Source organism: Pelodiscus sinensis, chromosome 32, assembly GCF_052426305.1.
Source record: "Pelodiscus sinensis isolate ZL-2025 chromosome 32, ASM5242630v1, whole genome shotgun sequence".
Lineage (NCBI taxonomy): Eukaryota > Metazoa > Chordata > Testudines > Trionychidae > Pelodiscus > Pelodiscus sinensis.
Genome location: NC_143083.1, coordinates 4,184,940 through 4,211,830, shown reverse-complemented (window position 1 = coordinate 4,211,830; position 26,891 = coordinate 4,184,940). Strand labels below are relative to the sequence as shown.

Here is a 26,891-nt window from a genome sequence, read left to right as displayed (position 1 = left end):
CTGTGTGTCTAATATACCAGGACCAACATAACTACAACCAATTATGTTAATCATGTTACAATGCTCATTTTAACATTTGCTTCTGTTTGTTTTGGTAGTTAAAGTGTATTGAGAGAAAAATTCTATTATCCACACAACCTTGAGAAATCATCAAGTCTGTAATTATCCAGATTTAGTCTACTCAGCACTAACCTTCCAAAGGCATGCAGAGTTTGGATGGTCAGAAGAAGGGAAGACTATTAAAGCTTCTAAAGTTTCTTCTACACTAGCCACATTTTTGAAAAAGTTCCCGAACACCACAAATGTCAGTTCAGTTCTAAAGTTTCTCAATTTTGGCTACAGCTACACTGTAGCCTTCTTGTGGAAAAGCTTATGCAAATGAAGTGCAGCATGGAATATCACCGCGCTTCATTTGCATAATTAATTAGCAGCCGCTTTTGTGCAAGAGGCTTTTACGCAAATGGAGCTGTGTAGATGGCTCCTTTTTGCGCAAAAAAACCCTTTTCCACAAGAGCCCTTCTTCCTGAAAAAATGAGGAAGAATGGCTCTTGCGCAAGAGGGGGGTTTTGTGCAAAAAAAGGAGCCACCTACACAGCTCCTCTTTGCGCAAAAGTAGCTGCTAATTAATTATACAAATGAAGCACAGCGATATTCCATGCTGCACTTCATTGCATAAGCTTTTCCGCAAGAAGGCTACAGTGTAGCCGTAGTCTTAGCGTCATCATAACACACACAGATGATGATTATGAGGGCTTGATGAACTGCAGCAAAAATTGCTTGCCAGACGCATACTGCGCATGCGCAAGAGCCGCATTGCGCATGCACGCACCGCAAATGAATGGGGCACGCGGCTGAAACCTACTCTTGTAATATTTGTCGAGCCCTGATGATTATGAAGCCTTGTATCTTGAGTAATTTTTTGGAGAGCTAGTGCCATCACCACTCCCAGTGAGCAGATGTTAGGTGACAGCATACTATTAGAGTCCACTGCTACATTAGAAGACACTGCTACATTAGGAGACACTTCTTTCCTTAACCATAAAGGAAGATATAATTTTGATGCAAACAATTACATTCCAGACAGAGCAGCTTCCCACAATCAATGTGAACATAATATGTTAAACAGGGTTTATTAATCTTCACAGTTAAAACTTCAATAAATTTTAAAATGACATTCAACTATGTAGTGATTTTAGTCACTAGTGCCTGCCTCTGAGCTTACACATTCCATTAGAGACAGAATTATATAGTATGTGTCACAGCCCAGATTTCCAAGATCGTGGTGAAAAAATGCTATACACCCACCCACCTGTACAATAAAGTCAATACTGTATCAAGCTTACATTTTGTTACTGCTTAGTAATAGTCACACATTCCAAAATATGCCTCTCTCAACAGCTGCAAAAATGATGCCATGACAACATTTCTGGTCAATGGAATATTTTTGCCATTGGAGCTCAGCAGAAAGATAGCTATGAGAATAAAAGCATCATGCACACACAATAGAACAGTGAATTATTCTCCAATTATTCAACTCAGATTTATCATCACAGCTGCTAGTTTGAAGGCATAAAATTCAGACTGCAGTCACAGAGGCTACTCCCTATTCTGAAGGAGATACTTCATCGTGACAGCAGGCTGTAACAGCACCCAGCAAGCAAGCAAGGAATAGGAATAGAGCCCCAGTATCTGATTCAGAACCCTCAGAAATATCAGGGACTGAGCTTTCCATCAGATGTTTTCTTGTGAGGAAACTCTATGTCTTTTGTATTTACCTTGGGCAGTTGGCAAAATCAGGAATCATTTTCAAAACCTAGGTATCTATGTTTTCAAGAATTAACAGGAGTGACATCTTTTATGTTATATACTGGCCTATATACCTGAAATCTGAAGTCTGAGCAAGTGATTCTAAGGGTACATCTATACAGCAGGGCTGAAGTCAAATTAAGCTATGCAACTTCAGCTACATCAATTGTGTAGTGAGTCAAAAAAGCTTAATTTGGCTTTTGGCTCTGTCTACACAGCTAGAAATTGAAGGAACTCTTCCTTCGATTTCCCTTACTCCTTGTGAAATGAGGGTTACCATAAGCCCGAGTAAGAAGTCCTCAAGCTCGACATTATTTCAAAATAAAGGCTTGTAGTGGATACATGCACTATGTTATTTAGGAATAACGTAAGTTATTCCGAAATAACGCTGTTATGTAGACATACCCTAAGTGAAGTGAAAGGCCAGCAGAATGATAAATTAAGAAATACCTTATCTAGGTTTATTAAACTTCTCATTTGTTACTAAAAAAAAGCTTAAAAGCAACAGATGAAGCAGAGTACAGGTCCTAATATTCTAGACATGAGAATTTAACACAAGCACCCTTTTGGGTAGCAATCTGGAAGTCAAGGAGTTAAGCTGTGACACAGAAGAGTAAAACCACCTCAACTATGATTAAGAAGGGCACTCAAAAACCAAAGGTCAACATCAGAAAATATTTTCTGAGTCATGGGGGAGTCAACTTACTCATTACAGTGCGTTATGGACAGAACTGCTCACCATGTATTCATTAGGAAACCGTGGCCTTTCCTTTGAGGAAAGCAAAGGGGGGGAGGGAAGAGTCATACTTTCAGTTTTGTATGTAAGCCAGTAGGAGGCTGTATCTGTAACACCAATGCTCTCTCCTCCCACGGTCTTAATTAGTCTTGTAGGAAAACGGTGGTTTCACATAACCCTCCCTGGTTTCTTTTAACATCTTGACAAGCATCAGTTTGTCAGCTGAGCTATTATGCAAATTCAGTAGTCTGAAGAGATCCCAGTTTTCCTACAGTAAACAAAATAAGCAAAAGTCCTTTATAACAACAAAAATCACACCATCGTTAAATTGTTAACAGCCATTCACCATGAATATGAACATTTTAAATCAAATCCTTTTTCATGGTACAAAACATTCTGCTAAGTGAGATGAAAAAAGGATGTAGTAACAAATAAATTGCAAATGTTGTCTAATACAATGTTAAGTCACACCACTGTGCCATCAAACAGCAGCTCCCCAACAGCTAAGCAGCTTTTGATACTGAAAATATGATTTTCCAGCACTCCTGTGGCTCTCAGAATTAATTAGTAAGGAGTGCTGTTTTCTCCTCATCCCCCACAAGTTTTATCTCATGATGTTGACTCAGACGTTGAAGCCCTAAAAAGCTTAAAATAAGGATGCTTCTAAATAAACAAATCTTTAAAGAAATACTAAGTCATACCACCTTGCCTCCTTAGATACTAAGAAGTGAGTCAGTGGTGAAACTAAGAAATGTTTTGCTGACGTCAAACAGAGCTGAGCTCTGAAACCACAACGGTACATACACCCTGCTGCCAACTAGAGTCTGAGCCAAGGAGGGAAATAAAGTCTACAGTTCAATACAGTACAATGTTAGTAGGCCAGCCACTGCAAAGAGAATTTCTTTCTAAAGCGTTACAGTTCTTAGTTGCAGTGACTGTAGTGGCAGGCTGTCCACAAAAATATTATGGAGTGTGAGCTCTTCAACAGAGCTGCAGTACAAAATATTGATTAGTCACAGATGAAAGATTCACTTCTGTATCTCTGTAGGAAAAACAAGCAACCCAGAGAGGCCACCTTAATGACAGGATGGTCCACTTCTAAGGCATTTCTTAAATCCTATATGCAGATAAGCAACCTGCTCACTAAAAGAGCCTGGATATTTTGACATCTTAAACATACACATGCAACCTGGAAACACCTGGCTAAGTTTCCCCAGATAATTTCTTTATCCCTACACCTTACAAGTTTGTAACATTAAATTATGGTTTCCTTTTTTAAGCAAGGAAATTCAAACTAATATCACCAACCTAGTCCCCCTCTCCTGACTAAGCCTTAGCTTATGCAAAAAAAATAATTATATTTATTGCTATATATAATCAGCTTGGAGAGACAAGTGAGTAGGTGATAACAAGCATGAAACTAAACTGGTCGCTATTACACTTTCAGTTTCTGTCATTTCAAGTGCAGCAGGAGCACAACACACATGACAGAACTGCCCTAACAGGAAAGGTTGCATTAAGTAGTGAGTGCTGAGGGGCTCAAGGTCTGGAGCGGGATGATCAAAAATAGCAAGTCCTTGTATATGCAGGATGTTTTGGAAGCCACAGCCACATCCAACAGCACTAAAAATCAGAAAGTATGTAGTGGTCTTCCCTGTCACAAGCAAGACAGTATATAAGGGCAGGGCATCAGCATTACCAAGTTCCTTAGATTAGCTATCTTAGTAGCATGTCCTCCTTGTGATGTGAGACAAAAACAACAAAATACTACAAAGAATGAAAAACAACAGTTGCACCGAAATCAGTTTTTAGAAGACTACTGCCTGTCTTTCCCTTTGCAAACCAATTTGCACCCTGTGTTTTTACATGGCAGGGGATAAATATTTGATGTAAAGGCTAGATCAATTTTCCACTGACATCTAAGCATATGTAAGTAAACAAATAGTTAAGTTTCTCCTTAGTGAGGCTTTGCTAATTTGAACACAGATGCTCATTTTAAGGGATCACATATCTAACACTTTGATTCAAGACAGACAGAAAAGTCAAATTTGTGGATTATTTAAACACACAAATGTGATAGGGAAATCAGTACCATATTCATGGGGTGCGGATTATAATGTATAGTCAACAGAAACATTGACTTGGAACTTGACAAAAAAAAGGAACACGAATGTTCATTTTAACAAAAAAAAAATCAAGGAAAGCTGCAACTGAACAACCACACACAAATTCCAAAACCCTACCTTTCCTACCGGGAATTAAGATTTCTCTCCCCCTTCCCCTATACCCATAACCTCCTTCCGCAACCCGGACAGAGCACTTCAGACACACGTCCCCACCAGAAAGAAGAGCCTAGATTATATGTTCACATTTGTAAAATTACAAATCCTTTTGATCCTAGTCTGAAACAATTTAACAAAAGTGGGTCTTTATTAACCTGTCAAAGGAACTAAAGGGCTCATCAAGAATGTAATTTTTTCTATTAGCTGTCCTCTGACCACACTCCCCTTCTCTGAGAAGGCCCACCAATTTTAGAGGTCAAATCCCCAAGAAACAGGACCCTGAGTTAAGCAAACTTTAAGAACCTACCTCCTTGCTATATTTCATCCTATAGTTATTTTTACTACAGTAATTCAAATGCTACAAGTTTGTACAGTCCCTACATCCCCTGCCATCGAAAGAAAAAAAAATAAAGTGACAAAATATCCAGTCCAAATCTGGGCTGAATAGAGAAAAGTGGCTAGGGAGAATAGAGTAAGGTGGGTAAGAAGCAGGGTGCCAGCTTGAAGAAAGGAAATTATAGAAAAATAATCCCAAATAGCATTACAGGATTTATTTATAGAAAGGAATTATTTGCTTGGGTTGGGAGTCTAAAGGAAATGGGATTATTTGAGGGCAAATAGGGAATCCACGGACTAGAAAGGTGGTGCTGGCTTGTTGAGGATAGGGGTGTCTGCTGGATGGCAAATGACAGGCAATAACCAGTGATGAAGGTTAGGAAACGGGTTGGATAAAACAGTATCTTTTATCGAAAGGATGATTATTCAGGACATGGAACAGAATGACTGGGAAACAGGGACAGACTACTGAGGATTGGGGTGGGGGCAGCAAGGCATCCAAGTGGATTTCAGGGGAATTGTTTGGGGACAGAGAAAGACACACAAGAAGGAATAAAATAAGGGAATCTGTGGCAGAAATGGGAACTACTTGGGCCTGGCACTACTCAAGGCTGCCTGGAGTGGAGAGGTGTTTTAGGCAGGGACTGTTTAGATAGAGTGAGGACAAGGGTTTGCTTTGGGAGACAGAGAAGCAGAGCTACCAGGGACAAGGAGTGTTTGGAGAGGAAGGGACAACCACCTATGGATGACAACCCATGGGTGTCAGGCTAGGAGAGAGCCTGAAGGCAAGGGGGAACTGGACAGGGGGCATCCAAGAACGGAGTTTTCTAATGGTGAGTGGGGTAACCAGGGAAAGAAGAACATTCAAGCAGGGGGAATCTGGTGAAGGTGGTGCCAGAAGGAGGGGAATTTGATAGGAAACAGGGAAGAGGGTCTGGGACAGGGCAGTGGCCAAACCAGGGGGACAGGGAGTGAGGAGGTACCAGAGAAAAGGAGAGCCTGATGGGGACTGGCCAAGGCACAGGAGGATCTGCAAGGAAGGGAGCAGGAGTAAAGTAGGAGTAGGGGGCATCCAGAGCTGAGACTATCTGACGGGGGATGCCCCAGCCGCAGGTGGGGGGCTCTCATAGGGCGCAGGGGGTGCCCGGGGAGCAGGAGATTGGATCTAATGTGCAGCGATGAGGTGCCCAGAGCACGCGGGTAGACGGGGGCGGGGGGATGAACGGGGAGCGGTGGGGCCCCCATGAGGAGCCCGGCGGGTGCATGGCAGCGAGGGGGTGCCCCAAGAGCGGGGCTCTGACGAGGAGCGGGGCGCCGCGTGAGGTGCATGGCGGGGGCGGGCGCATGGCAGGGGCCGGCAGCGGGGTGCCCCATGAGGTGCCGGGCGGGAAGGGGGGCCCAGAATCGGGGGGATTGGTAGGGACAGGGGCGCCCCGAAAGACGGCGGGTCTAGAGGGAGCGGGGCGCCCCGAGAGGCGCGGGGAGGGGGGGTCGGGCGGGAGCGGGGCGCCCCGAGAGGCGCGGGGAGGGGGGGGTCGGGCGGGAGCGGGGCGCCACGAGAGGCGCGGGGGGGGCTCGGGGGCGAGAGGGAGGGCGGGAGCGGGGCGCCCCGAGAGGCGCGGGGAGGGGGGGCTCGGGCGGGAGCGGGGCGCCCCGAGAGGCGCGGGGAGGGGGGGCTCGGGCGGGAGCGGGGCGCCCCGAGAGGCGCGGGGAGGGGGGGCTCGGGCGGGAGCGGGGCGCCCCGAGAGGCGCGGGGAGGGGGGGCTCGGGCGGGAGCGGGGCGCCCCGAGAGGCGCGGGGAGGGGGGGCTCGGGCGGGAGCGGGGCGCCCCGAGAGGCGCGGGGAGGGGGAGGGGGGGAGGGGGGGGGGGGGGGGGGGGGTCGGGCGGGAGCGGGGCGCCCCGAGAGGCGCGGGGAGGGGGGGCTCGGGCGGGAGCGGGGCGCCCCGAGAGGCGCGGGGGGGGGGCTCGGGCGGGAGCGGGGCGCCCCGAGAGGCGCGGGGGGCCCGGCGGGGGGAGGGCGGGGGGGCGCCCCGCGGCGGGCGGATACTCACGTAGACGGGCAGCGGCCAGGGGTACACGGCCGGCTCGGCTCCCACGGGCGACTTCAGCCGGAGCTCCAGCCTCTCGCCCATGTCGGCAGCAGCGGGGGGCGGCGGCGGCCCCGCACCATGCTAGAGGGGCCGCGCGGGGGGTGCGGGCCGGGGGCCGCGCGGGGGGGGCTGCCCGCTCCCCTTCGCTCCCGCTATTGTAGTCAGCGGCTGGCCGGGCTCTCCAGCGCCGCCGCCATCTTGGGCCGGCGTGAAGCGAGCACAATGAGCCGCCGGGGCCGGGCCCGACCAACGCGCCAGACGCGGGGGGGAGGACGAGAGCGCGAGCGAGCCCCCCCTCCTGTCCTCAGCTGCCCTCCCTGCTGACAGCCCCCACCCCCGGCAGGGGCGGCGCTCTGCTGCTCATGGGGGGGCTTTTCCAGGGTTTCTATTTTCAGATTTTTAACCGGGGGGGGGTCCATGTGGGGGGGGGGGTGATTTTTGCATGTATTGTATTTGCACAACGTTGGGGGGTCTTTGCACCCGGCACCCCCCTTGTCTCCGCGGGGGGGGCCTTGTAGCTGTAAAAGGGGGGGCAGATGTTCTGCCTGCAGCGGGCTCGCTCCCTTCCGCTTTGCAAGGGGGGGCCCCCTCCCGGCCAGAGAGGGGGCGCCCCTGAGGCTGCCCCCCCCGCCTCGCTCGCTGCGTGCTGCAAGGAGGGGAGGCTGCACCCCCCCGGCCAGAGAGGGGGCGCCCCTGAGGCTGCCCCCCCGCCTCGCTCGCTGCGTGCTGCAAGGAGGGGAGGCTGCACCCCCCGGCTTGCGGGGGTTTCCATTCGCCCCCTTCGGTTCACGGGCTCCCCGCCCCGCTCCCAGGGGCCCCGGCGTGCAGCGGAGCAGGGGCGGCGGCAGCCCCCGTGGGCAGCTGTGCTGCAGCCAGGCTCATGGCGGTGGAAGGTACCAAAGTGCAAAGGACGGGAGGGGTGGGGCCGAGGACACCCGAAACGTGCGGGACATGCTGATCGCGGGGGCTGGCAGAGTACAGGGTACAGGCGGGGGGAGCACGGGGAAGGTTGTGTCAGCAGTTCCCGTGGAAACGCCCCCCCCCCCCCGCCTCTGGAGCCAGCCCAAGAGGGCTGGAGGAGCTCCCCTCCCCACGCACAGCCAGCCCCCCCCCCTCCCGGCAGGCTGGGGGGCACAGAGCAATGCCGGGAGCCCCCTTGCAGCATGCTACAGCGGTAGCCCTGTTAATCTGTTTCAGCAAAAGCAGCAAGGAGTCCGTGGGGGGGGGGAGGAGGGGGGAGATCCTCAGCAACACCACATTGAGTAGGGCATGTGTGTCCTTGCAGACACTGCTAAATAAATCTGCTCTATTTGAAAGTGCCACCCAACTCCTTGGCTGTGTCTAGACTGGGCTTTGAATTTGCGCAAGAACACTGACGATCTCATGTAAGATTGTCAGTGTTCTTGGCAAGGACAATGACTCTCCCCTTCGGGAAAAAGCCCAATTGTGCGAATACTTTTGCGCAAGAGGGCCAGTGTTGACAGCTGAGAACCGTTTTGCGCAAAAAAGCCCCGATGGCGAAAATGGCGATTGGGGCTTTCTTGCACGAAACCACATCTAGATTGGCACGGACGCTTTTCCGGAAAAAGTGCTTTTGCGCAAAAGCGTCCGTGCCGATCTAGACGCTCTTTTCCACAAATGCTTTTAACGGAAAAAACTTTTCTGTTAAAAGCATTCGCGGAAAATCATGCCAGTCTAGACATAGCCCCCGTGTTTCTATCACGAGAGACAGCGCCTTGCTTTCCCTTTTCCTGCTTTGACGCTCCGCGCCCCCCTTCCCCAAACAAACTACATTTTAACAGCTAAAAATTAAGCAAGTACCTGGTTCTGGGAATTCATAGGCACGAGTCCTGCAAAGTCTTTGCAGGCGACAACCTGGACTTCAGTGGGACTGTTACCAATAACAGGCGACCCCCCAAGAAGGCCGAGGGGCTGAAAGCCAATTGTGCTTCAGTCTTCCTTAAAATGGTAAATTGTGGCCGGATACCACATACAGTTATTAAAAACAATGACAAAGGGGAAGGAACACAAGTCAAAAGCAGGGAAAGAAGAAAGGGATAAAAGAATATTTAGGCCATCTACAACTGCAGGGCAAAATCAAATTAAGATATCTCAGGTCAGCTACGTCAATTGCGAAGCTGAAGTCGAAATAGCTTAATTTGGTTTGGGGCACTGTCTACACAGCAGGAAATTGAAGGAAGAACACTTTTCCTTCAACTTCCGTGAAATGAGGGTTACAGGAGTCGGACTAAGAAGTCCTCCAGCTCAAAATTATTTCAAAATACTGGCTTGCTACGTAGACAAGCACTATGTTATTTCAAAATTATGTCAGTTATTCCGAAATAACACTGAAGTGTAGACATGCCCTTCGAAGCTTACAGCAGTACAGTGCCCCCAATACCGCCATAAGAAGGCTTGGTAGCCACATTATGTCAACAGGAGAGAGCTCTCCCGTTGGCATAATAAAACCAGCTCAATGAGTAGCACTAGCTACGCTCACCGGAGAGCTTCTCATGCAGACATAGCACCCTGAACACGAGTTCTTATGGTGGCCAAAGGTATGTCGCTCAGGGCTGTTTTTTCACAACACCAAGCAACAAAAGTTTTGCCAGCACAAATGTCTAAAGTGTAGACATTAACTTAGATAATTCAAATGTATTCAGATCAGTAGGGGAAGGCTGATTTTCTTTATGCATAGACACCTTTCTCTCTGGATCTTGCTAGTTATTTCTAGCCACCTACCCTCCCTTTGCACCTTGGGTACTGGAGGGGCTAGCTTGGGGTGGGGCTTAAGCCTGGTGACTACACTTGGAAGAGCGGCTCTTGCCTCTAGGAGGGGAGGGACAGGACAGAACTTTGGGGAGAAGGAACAGGAATAGGGGCTATTCTTCTCCAGCCAGGGGTTCACCAACCACTCATGGCACCACACTTTAAAAAAGATTCAGATTTGAAAGTAGCCATCCTTTCACAAAAGAATTTCAAAACCCAATTACAAAGGGAGACATGAACTGGAATTCACTTGCAAATTCAATAAAAATCAGTATAGGATTGAATAAGGATCTTAACTGGTTAAAGCATTATACAGGCAATTTCCCCTCTCTGGATATTCACATCTCCACATCAACTGCTGTGAATGAGCCACATCCACCCTGACTTGATTAGCCTCATTAACACAAGTCACACTTCTTTTGTTGTCCTTATATGTACCCCTGCTCTGTAACTTCCACTCCCAATTCATCAGGTGAATTGGGTTTTATCCACAAAAATTTAAACCCTAATCTGTTAGTCTCTAAGGATACATCTACACAGTCGTGCGTGCATAGTTTATTTTGCTATTGCATAGCTTATTTTGAAATAGAGCGCTATCCCAGCGCCTTCCTTATTCCTCATGCAACGAGGTTTACAGTAGGCCGGAATAAGCCACACGTTATTTTGAAATAATGGGTGTGCTGTTAAGAATGCGCACCACGCTATTTCGGGATAACAGACGTTATCCCGGAACAGCACAGCTGTGTAGATGTACCCTAAGGTGCCACAGGACAACTCATTGTTTTTGCAGATACAGACTAACAGGGCTACCTCTCTAAGACAAAACCAGTACAAGATTTAGGAAATCTGGCTGATAAGGAAAGGCATGTTTAGACTTGAGGAAAGATGGGATGGGGTGGGAAGGAACCTGATAATAGTCTTCAGTGAAGGGCTGTTACAAAGAAAGATGGCGAACAATTATTCTCCACATCCACTGGGGTAGGACAAGAGCTGCTGCAAATGACATTTAGTTTAGATCAGGAAAGCCTTTCTAACTAGAAGAATAGTTAAGCACTGGAATGGGCTTCCAATGGGGTTGTGGAATCCTCATTCTTAGAGGTGATTCTTATTCATAATGGGTGAGACAAACACCAGTCAGGGATATTCTAGAGTCACCTGGTACTGGCTCAGCACAGGGGGCTAGATTAAGTAAGTGCACTCCCTTCTGGCCCTGCATTTCTAGGATTCATGGGAGGTAAAGTTAAGACAGATATAGTAAGTCTTTACAGGATAATCTGAGCCATAGTGTTTCCCTCAAAGGGGTCATGATAAAGGAAGGCAATGTGGTAGAGCACTAGACTGGCACTCAGAAGAGCTGAGTCCTATTTCTAGCTCTGTCACTAGCTTGGTGGATGACCTTGGGCAAATCACTTAACATCACTGTGCATTAGTCCCCTCATCTGTAAAATGGGGATGATACTGACCTGCCAGGTGACTCATGAATTGAGATGTTGCCTGGTGTGTATTTTCAACACCAAAAACAAAATAAAAATCATCCCCAAACCCCTGAGTTCAGGTCTAATCTTTCTGGAAGAATCCTATTACATTTGAAAACAAAAATCATCTGCATCTGCCCCTTTCATCCCAAAGCACTTTGCAAGCTGCATCCATTTCATTCACCACTGAAATACAGCCCTGTCTGGCTTAATACAAACCCTCTAAAAGCCCAGCACCTCTGGGCAATGACGGTCCCATTGTCAGTGTTCCACAAATAGTCACGCTTTGTTGCCTTTTGAGTGAATAATGGTTCCATTGGTTCTAGAATTAAGGGAATTAAACACTCCACAAAAGGTGATGGCTTGACATCCCTCCTGGCCAAAATCTATTTATCACCAGTACAGAGAAACCTGAGCACACAGAAAGTTTCTGTGACCTAATGTAAAACCTTACGGCAGGGGTGGGGAACCTTTTTTGGGTCAGGGGGCCACTGACCCACCAAATATCAGTCGGGGGGGGGCTACATACAAGTGAGAAACAAATAATACAAACACACCTGCACACTGACTGGTCCCCAACTGAGAAGGAGAAAGACACTCCTCACGTTCCCTTCACACACCAGACCCCTGGCGGGCACATCCTAGTAGAGTTTGTGTGCTCCAGCCCCGTGGTGGGGCAATGCGGGGGAGGGGGTTGGAGGGCCAGCGTGGAGTCCCTACTGCTGGGGGGACTGGGCTAGACTCTGAGCCTTGGAGACAGGATCCGAGGAAGCTAAGGACCCCTGCCTTGGGGCTTGCCTGCACACAAAAGTTAAGGCGCTTTAATCCTAGTGTGGATTCAGTTATAACAGGACTGCTAGTTATTCCCATATGGGAAGGGGACTAGAACTATACTGTGCAATACTACATGTACACGAGTATGCCATGTGCACACTAGTCTAGCTAGAGACGCAAAAGAAGCCACTCCCCTAAGGCCATGTCTACACTACAGATAAGATCAAAGCCGCCACAGTCGATCTTCTGGGGTTCGAATGAGCAAGTCTAGTGAAGACATGCTAATTTGAATGGAGAGGGTGCTCCCTTCGACTTCCTGCAGTGTGAACTGTGTCAAAATTCGAGTTAACACACTTCACCATGAGCTACTCAATTTACACAACACGCGTATCTTAATTCAAATTTATCCCCTAGTGCAGCGGTCACCAACCAGTCGATCGGGATCTACCAGAAGAGCTTGCAGCCTCTGACAGGTGATCTTGACTGGTTTGGCCAAGCAGCTATCAAGTGCCCACACTTCAACTGCCCCTCCCTCCACTGCTGTGTACCTCCTGTCCTTTGCCCTGGAGCTGTTCCCCTCTCCCACCCTGCATTTTATCTCCACAGAAGGGTGGGGTGGGCACAGAGTTTGGGATGGAAGGAGTTTGCTGGTTGCTTTTGAGAGTGGTGCAGGACCAGGGAAGGGGTGAGCCTTCCTTAGCCCCACTGCATCCCCCTCCCAAGAGCCACCTGTGGTAAGCAGTGTCCAGCTAGAGTCTGCATCCTCAATCCCTGTGTCCCTGTCGTGTACCCTCTCCTGCACCCCAAGCCCCTGCCCTAGTCCTGAGCCCCACTAGACCCAAACTCCCTTACAGAGCCTGGCCCCCCCTCCTGCACCCCAACCTCTGCCCCAGGCTCAGCTCAGAGCCCCTCCCACACTCCAAATCCCTAAAACCAGAGCCTGCACCCCCACCCTCTGCCCCTGCCTGATAAAAGGGGGGAAGGATGGGGAGGGAGGAAGAATGGAGTGAACAAGGACAGGGCCTTGGAGAAGGGGCACAAAGACGGCGGGGCAAAGATATTTGGGTTTGAGATAGATCCTGGATTGCATTTAAATTCAAAAAGTGATCTCGTCCTTAAGAAGATTAGAGACCCCTGCCCCAGTGTGCACCAGGACTAACTGAATTAGCTATGCCATATAAATACTGTGTGTAGTCTAGGCGCATGTCGACACCCAGGGGTGTGTAAATGTAGCCCTGGGGGAACGCAAAAGTCTTCCAGGTGGAATATCAACCCATATTTGCCTGGTTTTCCAGCAGACTACCTAAAAAACACTAGCCAAGTCAGTACAAATTAAAAAACAACATCAAACTAAAACAATATAAATCTTGGGGATGAGGGATAGCTCAGTGGTTTGAGCATTGGCCTGCTAACCCCAGTATTGTGAGCTCAGCCCTCAAGGGAGCCACCTAGGGATCTGGGGCAAATCTGACAGGGATGGTACTTGGTCCTGCCAGCAGGGCAGGGGTCTCGATGACATCTCAAGGTCCCTTCTAGTTCTAGGAAATAGGTATATATACATATGGCACTATACACTGAAATATAAGCACAATATTTATATTCCAATTCGTTAATAATATGGTAAAATGAGAAAGGAAGCAATTTTTCAGTCCTGTGACACTTTTGTACTTTTATGTCTGATTTTGTAAGCAGCTATGGGAGGCGAAAAGGGGAGATACAAGACTAATCAGACCCCTGAAAGGGGCACAGTAGTCTGGAAAGGTCGAGAGTCCCTGGTCTACTCTACAGCTGCAGCGCTGTGCTGTCGATGCTTCCTCCATCCACACAGTTTATGGGTTCTCAAACTTCTACAGTAAAAATTAGCACACAACTCCAGGAGAGGGGGGGAGTGAAAATTAAGCACCATTACCCTCGATTGAGCTCCATTGCCCTAGCAAGTCTAAACCAGTCCTGGTGACCCATTAAAATGGGACACGTCTCAACCCACAGTTTGAGAACCGCTGATGTAGTTAATCCATGTCTCCGAGGGTCAGTAGCTAAGATGGCAGAAGAACCTTTCCATCAACCTAGCCATGTCTCCCCCAGCAGTTAGGTCAACCTAATTATGGGGTACAAGGCACCCCTTTTTCACAGCTAGATGGATTTAATTGTTAATTCAGTCTCTACTGCCAACAACACGTCAGCTATGCAAATATTTTTTGTGAAGTGGACACACCTATATATTAGGAACCAGACCAAGCTCTCCATTTTACTTCACAATGAGCAACCAACTAATTATAAACAATTATACTGGCCTATGCAACACTGAAATAAGAGACCAAACATTTAATGCTCCGAATGCTCTTAATCCCTCTGAGTCATCACATTTTAATGTATATCTCTGCTCTGAAAGAGCTGATCCAAGCCAGCAAGCAGTTCTGCATTTAAAAGCGTGGTTGAACAGCAGAGCGAGAGAGACAGGATTAAATACATTTTTCTAAGATGCCTAAAATAATCACACTAGTATTGTCTTCAGTGGCAGGTCTCTTCAAACTGCGGAGGGAAACTGGCAAAGATTTCCCTTCCAGCAGAAGCATTCAACCCCTTTCTCCAGATACTGCCAGACAGCCTTTGCTTGAGATGGACTTTCGTCCCTGGCTCGTAGAGAATCAAGGGTAAGAAGTTATTTTTGTCTATAGAAAGCACCTGACTGCATCAAAGGGTTGGTGGTGTTTCTAAAAACCATTTCCTTTCCCCATTTACACCCCCCACCTCCTGCAATTCAGGACTGTTTCTCTCTCATATTTATATGTGATCCAAATAGATTTGCCAAACAAGCCAAACAAGACAACTGCATTAGTCACTGGCATTTGGTACATGAAGTAAAACAGGGCGCGGCCAGGCAGGCATGACTACCAGCTGTCCCCACGCTTACCCACATGAGAAATGTTTGTACTTTGACCGGGTAAGCCATATTTACACCGATAAGACTGATGAAAAGGTAGGTAGAGCAGCCCCTGAAGGTCCAAAGTGAAGCTTCTGGGCTCCAAATCATGGCACTAAAAAGGATCAGATTCAGGAAGACAATCAAACATTGTTCACTGAAGGATTGATTACCCAGGGCCAAATGTAGCCCTGGATTCTCTTGCCAGCCTGTGCAGCCTCAGTGGGGTAAACACAGGAGTTTGAATCACAAAACTCCATAATACACCCAGTTCTAACACTGGCTCCCCTCTGCGTCCTCAGACTAATCAGGGAACCCCACTCTCCCCGTGCCCAGGAAATGGTCAGCACATAGGGTGGGAGTCAAGATTATCTTCCTTGCTCTTGTCAAAAGGTGAAAAATCAGGAGATTGGATTTAAAATCATGAGATCCTGTGAAAGTAACAGATGTGGATTTTTTTTATTTCCTTCCCGGTCACTCGTTGAAGCTTTCTCCTCAGCCACAAGTGCTAGAAATTCACTTTAAAAAAAGAAGACGGGAGGTAGAAGCCATTGCACAGCCTCTTGATTCCAGGAGCCTGGGACTTTAAAGCAAGCAATAGTTATCACAAAGCTCATGGCCAAATCATGAACATTGGCAACAACGTCTGAGCTGGCCTGGGTGAGTAATTCACCAAATGGCTCTGTGGCTCTGAGCATTGCACAGGTAGCATTCAGGACTCTATGGGGGGTATTCATATGACAAGAAAAGCATAGGTGCAGGAACCAGGGAAGTGAAAGTGTAACCATGTACATGGGTAACCGATGAGCGTGGGTTCATCGTTTAACGTGCACAGTTACACGCAAGCTCCCATTACATTTTGGGCAACAAAATGGCAAATGAAATTTAATGTGGATAAGTGTAAAGTAATGCACATCGGGAAAAATAACCCCAACTATACGTACAGTATGATGGGGGCTATGACAAATCAGGAAAGAGATCTTGGAGTTATCGTGGACAGTTCTCTGAAAACTTCCACACAGAGTGCAGCGGCGGTCAAAAAGGTAAATAGGTTGCTAGGAATTATTAGGAAAGGGATAGAAAATAAGACCCAGAATATCTTACTGCCCCTGTATAAAACTATGGTACGCCCACATCTTGAATACTGTGTACAGATGTGGTCTCCTCACCTCAAAAAAGATATTTTGGCCTTGGAAAGGGTTCAGAAAAGGGCAACTAAAATGATTAGGGGTTTGGAACGGGTCCCATATGAAGAGAGGTTAAAGCGACTGGGACTTTTCAGTTTAGAAAAGAGGAGACTGAGGGGGGATATGATAGAGGTCTATAAAATCATGAGTGGTGTGGAGAGGGCAGATAAAGAAAAGTTATTTATTAGTTCCCATAATAGAAGAACTAAAGGACACCAAATGAAATTAATGGGTAGCAGGTTTAAAACTAATAAAAGAAAGTTCTTCTTCACACAGCGTGTAGTCAACCTGTGGAACTCCTTGCCAGAGGAGGCTGTGAAGGCTAGGACTATAATAGAGTTTAAAGAGAAGCTGGATAAATTCATGGAGGTTAGGTCCATAAAAGGCTATTAGCCAGGGGATAAAATGGTGTCCTTGGCCTCTGTTTGTCAGAGGCTGGAGAGGGATGGCAGGAGACATATTGCTTGATCATTATCTTCGGTCCACCCTCTCTGGGGCACCTGGTGCTGGCCACTGTCGGTAGACAGGATACTGGGCTAGATGGACCTTTGGTCTGACCCAGTACGGCCATTCTTATGTTCTTATGTTCTTATGTTTACACACAGGGAACCAGCTTAAAAGCCAGTTCCTCAAGTGCACTGGCTCCCAGGGAGCCACCTCTTCCCCTCACCCCTGTGCTGCTGCCTCTTAAACAGAGGCAGCAGCCCGGGGGGGCAGGTGGGAACCCCCACGCACTCCCATGGAGCCACCTTCCCCATTCCCTGTGTTGCTGCCTCTGATACAGAGGCAGCAGTGGTGGGGAAGTGCAGGAGGGAGCTACCTGGCCCCACATGTAAACATGCAACTGCTAAATGTAGAGCAGTTACATGGTTATTTATTTAAACCCATTTTAACATCCCTCACTGGGACTGGGGTTAGCATGGAATTTTGGGATTCGAACTCCTGTGTTTACTCCACTCAGGCTGCACGGACTGGCAGGAGAATCCAGGACAACATCTGGATCAGTGCACAATGTTTGATTGTCTTCTTGAATCCGATCCCAGGCACACACTAGCCTGAAGTGGTTTCTATTGTACACAGGGTTTACAGTTTGGTTCAGTGGTTCTCAGCAGCCCCACTGTACAGAAAGGTCCAACCCCTCTGGAGAAAAGGGGTATTTTTAGCACCAGCTAACTCCGGTAAGGCCTACGTGAGCTGAATTTAGCTCTTGGGCTACCTACGCTATGGCCGTGCATAGAGTGTAGTAATAAACATTTAAGATTTTGAAATATAGTTCCTATCGCTGACTAAGTATTCCTCCTCCTCCTGCAGGGATAGCTTTGAGGAGCAACTTGCTCTTAGCACAGACTATTAAACTTACTTTTAGCTCTGACAAAGCAGCCTGGAAAACTTCAAAGCTGGGTGATACTGAATCCCTCTAGGCTTTTCCAACAGGGGCATGGACTGTTAAGGGAAAGAGTGAATGATGCTACTTAACACAGAATGGCTCCCCTGGCCCAGCTATCTGAACAATTCATGTGCTAATTTAATCCCTTCACTTGCAGTCACAAGCACACCCATGCCCCTAAGAATGGCACCTTGAGGCTCCTAGTAGGACAAAGAAAATGCTTTAACCAATCACCTCTTCAAAGGCTTAGCAGCAGGTTAATCTGTCTCAGGCTGGGTGGGGTCTCTGATTGGAAGGGAGACTCAAGGAAAATCCAGGTGGCTACAAAGGTAGCCATGGCTAATGCTCTTTGTACTAACTAAAGAAATACCTGTCACTTCACAGGCCACCTGCTTATTCCATCTCCCCAGTGTGCTCTCTTGTAACCTGGCTATAGAGACTGGGTTTTGATGGGAATTCCTGTCCTGTGAGCTCCCCAGGGCATGCCCCAGTGCAATTTGCCCCATTTTAGAGATGGAGAACGGAGGTGGCAGAGACAAACTTGCCCAAGCTCAGGCAGGAAGCCTGTGGCAAAACAAGGGACTGCACCCACGGCCAGCCCACCGGACCATGCTCCCTCTCAAAACGTGGCTCGTAAACTCATTGGGTCACGGACCATCTTTTTAACCTGTGCTCCCAACAGTGGTGTACAGACCTGTGACTGGAGTCCCTAAGCACATGGTCAGAGAGAGAAATCCTACAGCGGGGGAGGGAAAGCTAAGGCCTGGATCCGCCCTCGAGACTCAGTCCCACCAGACCCCCAGCACTGGGGAGCCTGGGCAGGTGCTCCAGTCCCCCCACTGCCTCCCCACAAGGCTGGAGGACCCAAAATCTACTAGCCTAGGCCCCCCAGGCTCTGGCATGAGGGGAATGCGGGGAGGGTCTTTCTGCTTCTCAGCCGGGGGCCAAGCCGGTGAGGATCTCTCAGGGTTTTTTTACTTCTCGATTGCATGTGGCCCCTGACTGATTTTTCCGTGGGTAAGTGGCCCACGGACCCCAAAAGGTTCTGCACCCCGTCCTCCAGGATGCAGAGCTAGTGAACTCGTCTGCCCAGTTCAGTACAGAATCAATCGCTTTAGCAGTGTACAAGGAGCACTGTGCATGAAGTCTAGGATTTTGGGGTCAGCGAAGAGCATCTATTACAGCCCTTCTCACAAGCACTGGGTGTTAGCTCTGCTGTGCTGCCAAAAATTTCAATCTGGCTCTTACATTTTTGGCTCCCTACATTTTCCTGCAGTTTCTATTTGACATCAAATTTATATCCACTTCCGATCCTTAAGCTACAAATACCATGTACCTGGGCGGCCGCATTTCAGCAGTGCATGAAACAGTTAATAAATATATATAGGCCCAGATCCAGCAACTGGATCCTTGAAGTTGGACCACCTCAGGGAGCCTCAGACCGTTGGTCCCTCTAGTCTTTTCCATCACTGTGCAGAATAAAATTTTCCATGTGCACCCATGCATGTGCCAATGTGCACCACCAGTAGAAACAAAAACCTCGCTGGGGGCACTCTGCTAATCCGCATTTGTATCTCTCCTGAGCACGGTCCTGCCAACGGGAGGTAGGGGGCAAAGAGGGCAGTTGCCCTCTGGACTGGTGATTCAAAAGGGCCCGGAGTTCCCATAGAGGCAGCAACTAGAGTCCCTGGTTCTTTAAATCTCTACGGGGTGCCGTGCAGCATGTGCCAGTGCTGAGGGCTGGCTCGGGGAGGAGCCGCGCGGCACGGTGCGCTCCAGGCGGTGCTGAGGGCTGGCTGACCCTAGCCCCGCCCCTTCTGGGTACACAACGCCAGCCCCATCCACCTTGTCCAGAGCCAGGCAAGTCTGTCGACACCCCTCCCTGAGCAGCCGCACAAGCACAGTGTACGGGGGACACCACCCAGGCCCCACTGAGCCAAGTCTGTTCTCCTGAATACAACTGCAGGATCGGGGCCACGATTGGTATGTGTGTTCAAGCTTGTAAATGGGTCTAGGGGCTCTGGCAATTCTATACATGCAGCTAAGAGAGTGCAGGCAAGGGCAGGCTCTCCCGCCTCCTTCACTCTAGAGTTACCCATATCGAATATACATGCAGCCACTCCCCAAGCGTACCATGCTCGGGGGGGGGGGGGGGGGATTCTGGCTAACACAGCAGGCCCTTTGTGTTCTGTTTGCATACGAGCCCTTCCTCATCCACCTGAAGATGATGTTGGCAAAGCACTTGCTGGTCATAGAATCCTAGAGCTGGAAGAGACCTCAGGAGTCATCAAGTCCAGCCCCCTGCCCTAGGCAGGACCAATCCCAACCGGTCCGGGGAGAAAATCAGCCTCCCTTCTTTCTGCGCACGTGACCTTGTATACACTGAAGTCGGCACACCCAGATTCCAAAAAGAGCAGCTAGTTCAGGAGCAGCACTGTTTGGTCTGCACACCAGTAAGTGCCAGATCCTTCCAACCCTGCTCTTCACTTGTGGGGTGACCACGAGCAAGCCATGCCACCTGTCTGTGCAGAACCCCCATCGGTAAAAGGGTACAGGTTAGACTCCTAGAATCCCAGGGCTGGCAGAGACCTCAGAAATCATCGAGTCCAGCCCCCTGCCCAAGGCAGGACCAATCCAACTCAATCATCCCAGCCAGGGCCGTGTCAAGCCGGGACATAAAAACCTCTAGGGATGGAGATTCCACCCCCTCCCTTGGGTAGTGGCCCCCAAAGCAGTGCCCATGGGCGCCATGGCGCCCGTCGGGCCATTTCTGTGCGCCAGCCGAGTGATCGGGGCTGGCCCCAGGCAGGCGGCACATGGGCAGCCCCACCCCCAGGTGCGTGGTGCATGGGCTATGCCGGCCCCGGGTGTGTGGCGTATGGGCATTCCCGCCCCTGGGCATGTGGTGCATGGGCTATGCCGGCCCCGGGTGTGTGGCGTATGGGCATTCCCGCCCCTGGGCATGTGGTGCATGGGCTATGCCGGCCCCGGGTGTGTGGCGTATGGGCATTCCCGCCCCTGGGCGCGCGGCACAGGAGCGGCACCAGCCCTAGGCGTGTGGCCCAAGGTTGCTGCCAGCGCCTGGGCACGCGGCACATGAGAGGCGCTGGCAGCAGCCCCGGGCATGCAGCACATGGGCTGTTCAAGTCCCGGGCGCGTGGCGTATGGGCAGCCCCACCCCTGGGTGTGTAGCGCCGGCCCCAGGAGTGCGGCGTATGGGTGGCCCCGCCCCCGGGCCCATGCGTGGCCCGCCCCCAGGCACCCAGCGTGTGAGTGGCCCCTCCCCCAGGCGCCCAGCAGCCCCAAAAGGCTGGGGACCACTGCCCTAGGGAACCCATCCCAGTGCTTCACCACCCTCAAAAGGAAATAGCGTTTCCCAAAATCCAGCCTCGACCCCTCCCCTCCCCCCCCACTGCAATGTGAGCCCATGGCTCCTTGTTCTGTCACCACTGAGAACAGCCTCTCTCCAGCCTCTTGGGAACCTCAGTCATGGGCGATGGGTGAACCCGCCTTTGAGCGAGGCCCCACCCCATTTGACCACCTGAGCCCTAAGGCCTCTTACCTACTGTGGCCAGAGGAGCCCCAGCTAACCTGCCTTAAGGACCAGCCTGCCCTTCCCCCAAACCTCGGCCCGACACAGCCATCTTCTCTCTCACAGCCCAAGTATTATTATATTATCAACTGAGATTGAGCCATAACAAGGAAAACACAGAAAAGCCTCCTGATTGGCTAGTAACTTGGACTGGTTAATAACTCAGTCACACGATGTCTTAATACCGTGAGCCGCAGGAGACCCCTTACAGAACCTCCTATTGGAGCCTGTATCACTGCCCTGTGGTGAGCAGAGAACTAGTGAAGATCTGAGGGCAGAAGAGAGGGAAAACTGAACACTAAGGAGCAGGGGGGGGGGGGGGCAAACACACACAAAACCCCTCTCTCAACCTGACAAGGCCTAATGAGCTCTTGGGAGACAGCCCTTCTTTGTTAAACGTTCGTTTCTATTATATATATATTATTGTAGCCACTAGGGGAACCAGTCATGGACCAAGGATCGCACTTGTCTAAACGCTGTACAAACACAGACCATTCCCAGCCCAGCCCTTCCTTTAAGGTGGAAGACACCCTCCTCCTCCCCCCCCATTACAAGATGCTCCCCTCCCAAGAACTTCTCTGACCAGACTTGACATCCTCGGTATGACTGAGGCAAAATCAAGGAGGAATCATTTCTTTAAAAATTACAAAAACCTCAAGGGATGGAGATTCCACCCCCTCCCCACGGAACCCATCCCAGTGCTTCCCCCCCCCCCTCTTAGGGAAATAGCTTGTCCTAATATCCAACCTAGCCCTCCCCCACTGCAACTTGAGACCATTGCTCCTTGTTCTGCCACCTGCCACCACTGAGAACAGCCTCTCGCCAGCCTCTTGGGAACCCCCCTCAGGTGGTCGGAGGCTGCTCTCAAATCCCCCCTCACTCTTCTCTTCTGCAGACTGAATAAGTCCAAATCATAGAACCATAGAGCTGGAAGAGACCTCAGAAGGTCATCAAGTCCAGCCCCCTGCTCTAGGCAGGACCAACCCAACTAAATCAACCCAGCCAGGGCTTTGTCAAGCCGAGACTTAAACACCTCTAGGGATGGAGATTCCACCCCCTCCCTAGGGAACCCAGCCCAGCGCTTCTCCGCCCTCCTAGAGAAATAGTTTTTCCCCAGATCCAACCTAGCCCTCCCCCACTGCAACTTGAGACCATTGCTCCTTGTTCTGCCACCTGCCACCACTGAGAACAGCCCCTGTCCATCCTCCCTTCAGGAAGTTGCAGGCTGCTATCAAATCCCCTATTCACTCTTCGCTTCTGCAGACTAAACTGTCCCACCTCGCTCAGTCTTTCCTCGTAGGTCATGTGCTCCAGCCCTCCAATCATTTTGGTTGCCCTCCGCTGGACCCTCTCCAATGCATCCACATCCTTTCTGTAGCGGGGGGCCCAGAACTGGATACAATTCTCTAGATGTGGCCTCACCAGCACCGAATAAAGGGGAATAATCACTTCTCTGGATCTGCTGGCAATGCTCCTCTTAATGCAGCCCACCATGCCATTAGCCTTCTTGGCTACAGGGCACACTGTTGTCTCGTATCCAGCTTCTCATCCACTGTCATCCCCAGATCCTTCTCTGCAGAACTGCTGCTTAGCCACTTGGTCCCCTGCCTGTAACAATGCCTGGGATTCTTCCGTCACAAGTGCAGGACTCTGCACTTCTACTTAAATCTCATCAGCAGGGTCATCCCGAAGGGGGTACAGGGCTGGGGGTAACCCCTCCTCCTGCCACAAGCCCCGTCTTCACTTCACCCCTTCTACAGGCCCCCTCTCTGCTCTGCCTTCCCCGGAGCAATGGGGCCCAAGGGATTACAGGGACACCTGGCACACAAAGGCAGCAGGGTCACCCCTGCCCCATGCACTCACCCCGCTTCTCCGTGATGGCAGGCAGCAGAGCGTGCTGGGTCTGGGGCACTCTACTGCCAGCTGCCACGGAGAAGCCGAGCGCAGCGGGCTGGGACCATCCTATGCCCGGGATGGCTCTGCCCATCAGATCCCTTTGGCCCAATCCTCCAGTTTGTCTCCATCACGCTGGGCCCTATCTTTCCCCACCAGCATGTGGGTCACCCTGCCCTGCCCAATTCCTTCCACAAGCCCTGCTCCGTTCCACCCCCTCCTGCCCCAGCTCCGCCCCCTTTCCTGAAGCCTCTCCCCCAAGCAACCGGAGCCAGGGGATTACCGGGGGGGCCTGGCTCGGGGTGGCAGCAGGGATCACCCCCTCCACTCACCATGGTGGTGGGAGCTGGAGCGATCCAGCAACCTGCTCTGCCCCCTCTCCCAGCCTGCTGGGCTCAGCTTCCCTGTGGCGATGAGGGGGCAGTGAGAGGGGGGCAGGGTGGGGCCCAGCAGAGCAGGCTGCCAGGTCACTCCAGCTCCTGTCGGTGCCCTGAACCAGACCCCCCCAGCAACACCCGGGCCACCCTGGGCCCTACCCATAGGATGGTTGAGGCAACCACCAGAGAGTCTCCCAAAACACGGGGCCTGTGGCAGCTGCTCCAGACCATCCTAAGGATGGGCCGGCTCTGGCAGCAGGTCTCCCTCTCCCCCCAGCTTAGCACCACCCGCAGACTTGCTGAGGGCACTGCCCATGCCATCCTCCAGCCGATTTAAGAACATTTCTGTGCCTTTTGTCTCCTTTCATCTCTTTTAGATCCGTAGAACACGCTCCCAGACTCATAGGAATGAATGGCTGAAGGGCTCTCATGGAACTGTATGGTTCCACTGGGAGATTTACTCGGTGTCGCTCGGGTCCTTAACTCGAATCGGTTTTGTTTTTCTTCATTTCACTCATCGCTCGAGGGCGGGGCTGGGGAAGAGGAGGTCAGTCCACAGACTGCCCCAGGACAGCAGCTTGGGGCCAGGTGAGAAGTGCCTGTCCATGACCGCTACAGCTGCATTGGGCACAGCTGGGGGAGGGGTACATGTCCCCCAGCTGGGTGACAGATTCACAGACAAACACAGACAGTAGATAGCTGTCTCTTTCTCCATCCCTGTTCTGTGCTGGGCCAGTGGCGTTATAGCTGTCCTGGCCCCCATCTCTGGCCCCTTGCTGCAGTATAACCATCCCTCCTACAAGACTCCTCCCTTTCCCGTTTATGAGAAACAATCGAATTCTATGGACATCCCATTGTCCTGGCACAGCCAAACCCTGACCTTGCTTTAAGTTATGATCGAAGGAAGCTGCCTGCCAAATTTGGTGGCCCTAGCTCTTCCTGTTTAAGAGGCGTTCTTGACCAAACGGGCTCACTGAAGGACAGCCAGCCAGACGCTCATTTCTAAAATATACAGTAGGATGATTAGAAATAACCGAGGGCAATGACCACAAATGGTCAGAACGTCAGTTTTGTATCTAAGCGGAAAGAGACAGCCTCCAGCAGCACAGCATTCCTTACGTCTGTGCTCGCGCGGTCAGCTCGGGACTGAGTTACAGGGCAGAGCACCACTGAGTAACTCTCCCGTAGCACTTCCTGCAGGCAGCAACAGGTCGCCTTTTGCATTCCATGGGGGAAGGGCCTAGAGGGTGAAACGGGGGCCATTCAGGGGCGAGTCTTGGGGAAGGGGTGGGGCAGAGGTGGGGCTGCACTGGGATGGGGATGTCCCTGGCCCCACAGCCCTATAGGGATCAATCAAGTGATTTAGCTTGTCTGCTCCCTGCAAAGCAGATGGTTTCCCACTCGAATTAAAGTGGCCTAAACTCTGATCCACCTGCCTTCCAGCTGGGTCCGCTAATCTGCCTTTAAAGCGCCATCGAACCTGTACACAATATTACTGTATTATAAAGAGTGAAGTCTTCTTTGAAAGCTAACACCACACATTGTGATGCCCGTGTCTCTATCAATGCTGTATGAGGAAGTATGGATATTTCATCATATTATGTTTTAAAGTCAGTGGCCAAACAGGGAAAAACAGGTTTCCGCCACAAAAGAGGGAAAGCAGCTCTTTGCCCGATTCCAGTGAAATTAAGGAAGGTGTGAACAGAAACAATGGAAGCGCCACTGACATACAAGTCAGCAAGGCGGTGGGAAGACCCCTGGCAGGAAAACCTAATGTCCTCCTGTATCTGTACACAGGTTAACTGAACTGTCAACGATCTAGGCAAGGAGAGAGGCCATTTGGCATCCATCCCTAGACAGACTCAAGGGAACAGAGCTTTTGCAAGCTGAGAAAGATGGGTGCTCCAACCAACGGGGAGGGTTGACACTGAATATAGGTAAGAAATCATTTTGAACAAAGGCTACGCCCTGGCTACCTCTAGAGGGGCATGATTTTCCGGAAATGCTTTTAACGGAAACGTTTTCTGTTAAAAGCATTTTCGGAAAAGAGCGTCTAGATTGTCACGGACGTTTTTCCGCAAAAGCACTTTTTGCGGAAAAGTGTCTGTGCCAATCTAGATGCGCTTTTGCGCAAAAAAGCCCCGATTGCCATTTTCGCCATCGGGACTTTTTTGCGGAAAACAAATCTCAGCTGTCTACACTGGCCCTTTTGCGCAAAAATTTTGCGCAAAAGGGACTTTTGCCCGAATGGGAGCAGCATAGTATTTCCGCAAGAAGCACTGATTTCAGACAGTCGGAAGTCAGTGCTTTTGTGGAAATTCAAGCGGCTAGTGTAGACAGCTGGCAAGTTTTTCCAGAAAAGTGGCTGATTTTCCGGAAAACCTGGCCAGTCTAGACACAGCCCCTTTGTTTTAAACAAACAATAAAAACCCTCACTGGCGTAGCTCCTAACTGAGGAGAAAGACCCTCCCCACATCCCTCGTACACACCAGAGCTTGGGGGGGCCCAGGCTAGTAGATTTTGTGCACTTCTAGCTCCTCAGTGGGGTAGCGAGGGGGCTAGACTGCCAGTGCGGGCTCCCCAATGCTGGGGGGGGCTGCATCCAGTCAAGAAGGGGGAAGCATCCAGCCCCTGGGCCTGAGGTTCCCCACCCCTGCTATAAACTGTCTCATACTTCACATTTTTCACTTCACATAGAAGAATGATACATGCACCAAAATAGAATATCCAGGTCCCGCAGACTGTAACATTAAAATGGATACGGTTACATGAGGTATTCTATTTAAAGCATCTCTGAGTTATGCATATTTTAAGTTTGCAGATGATACCAAGCTGGGAGGGGTTGCAACGGCTTTGGAGGAGAGGGTCATAATTCAAAATGATCTGGACAAACTGGAGAAATGGTCTCAAGTAAACAGGATGAAGTTGAATAAGGACAAATGCAAAGTGCTCCATTTAGGAAGGAACAATCCGTTTCATACATACAGAACGGGAAGCGACTGTCTAGGAAGGAGTGCAGCAGAAAGGGATGTAGGGGTTATAGTGGACCACAAGCTAAATATGAGTCAAGAGTGTGACACTGTTGCAAAAAAAGCCAACATGATTCTCGGATGCATTAACAGGAGTGTTGTGAGCAAGACCCAAGAAGTCATTCTTCCACTCTACTCTGCGCTGATTAGGCCTCAGTTGGAGTATTGTGTCCAGTTCTGGGCACCACATTTCAAGAAAGATGTGGAGAAATTGGAGAAGGTCCAGAGATGAGC

General features: G+C 50.2%; 1 protein-coding gene across 5 annotated transcripts in view; it reads right to left on the bottom strand.

The window, feature by feature from the left end:
• The window catches only part of DOT1L (DOT1 like histone lysine methyltransferase), a 112,813-nt gene extending 105,336 nt beyond the window's left edge, over nt 1–7,477 (bottom strand). For 2 of the 5 annotated variants that reach the window (XM_075903196.2, XM_075903195.2), the window contains exon 1: nt 7,213–7,477. In XM_075903196.2, the coding sequence (XP_075759311.1) occupies nt 7,213–7,293 (81 nt within the window). In that variant the 5' untranslated portion in view covers nt 7,294–7,477. The remainder of the gene's footprint in view (nt 1–7,212) is intronic. The other 3 variants (XM_075903194.2, XM_075903197.2, XM_075903198.2) reach the window with 2 other exon arrangements.
• Nucleotides 7,478–26,891: the final 19,414 nt, after the last annotated feature.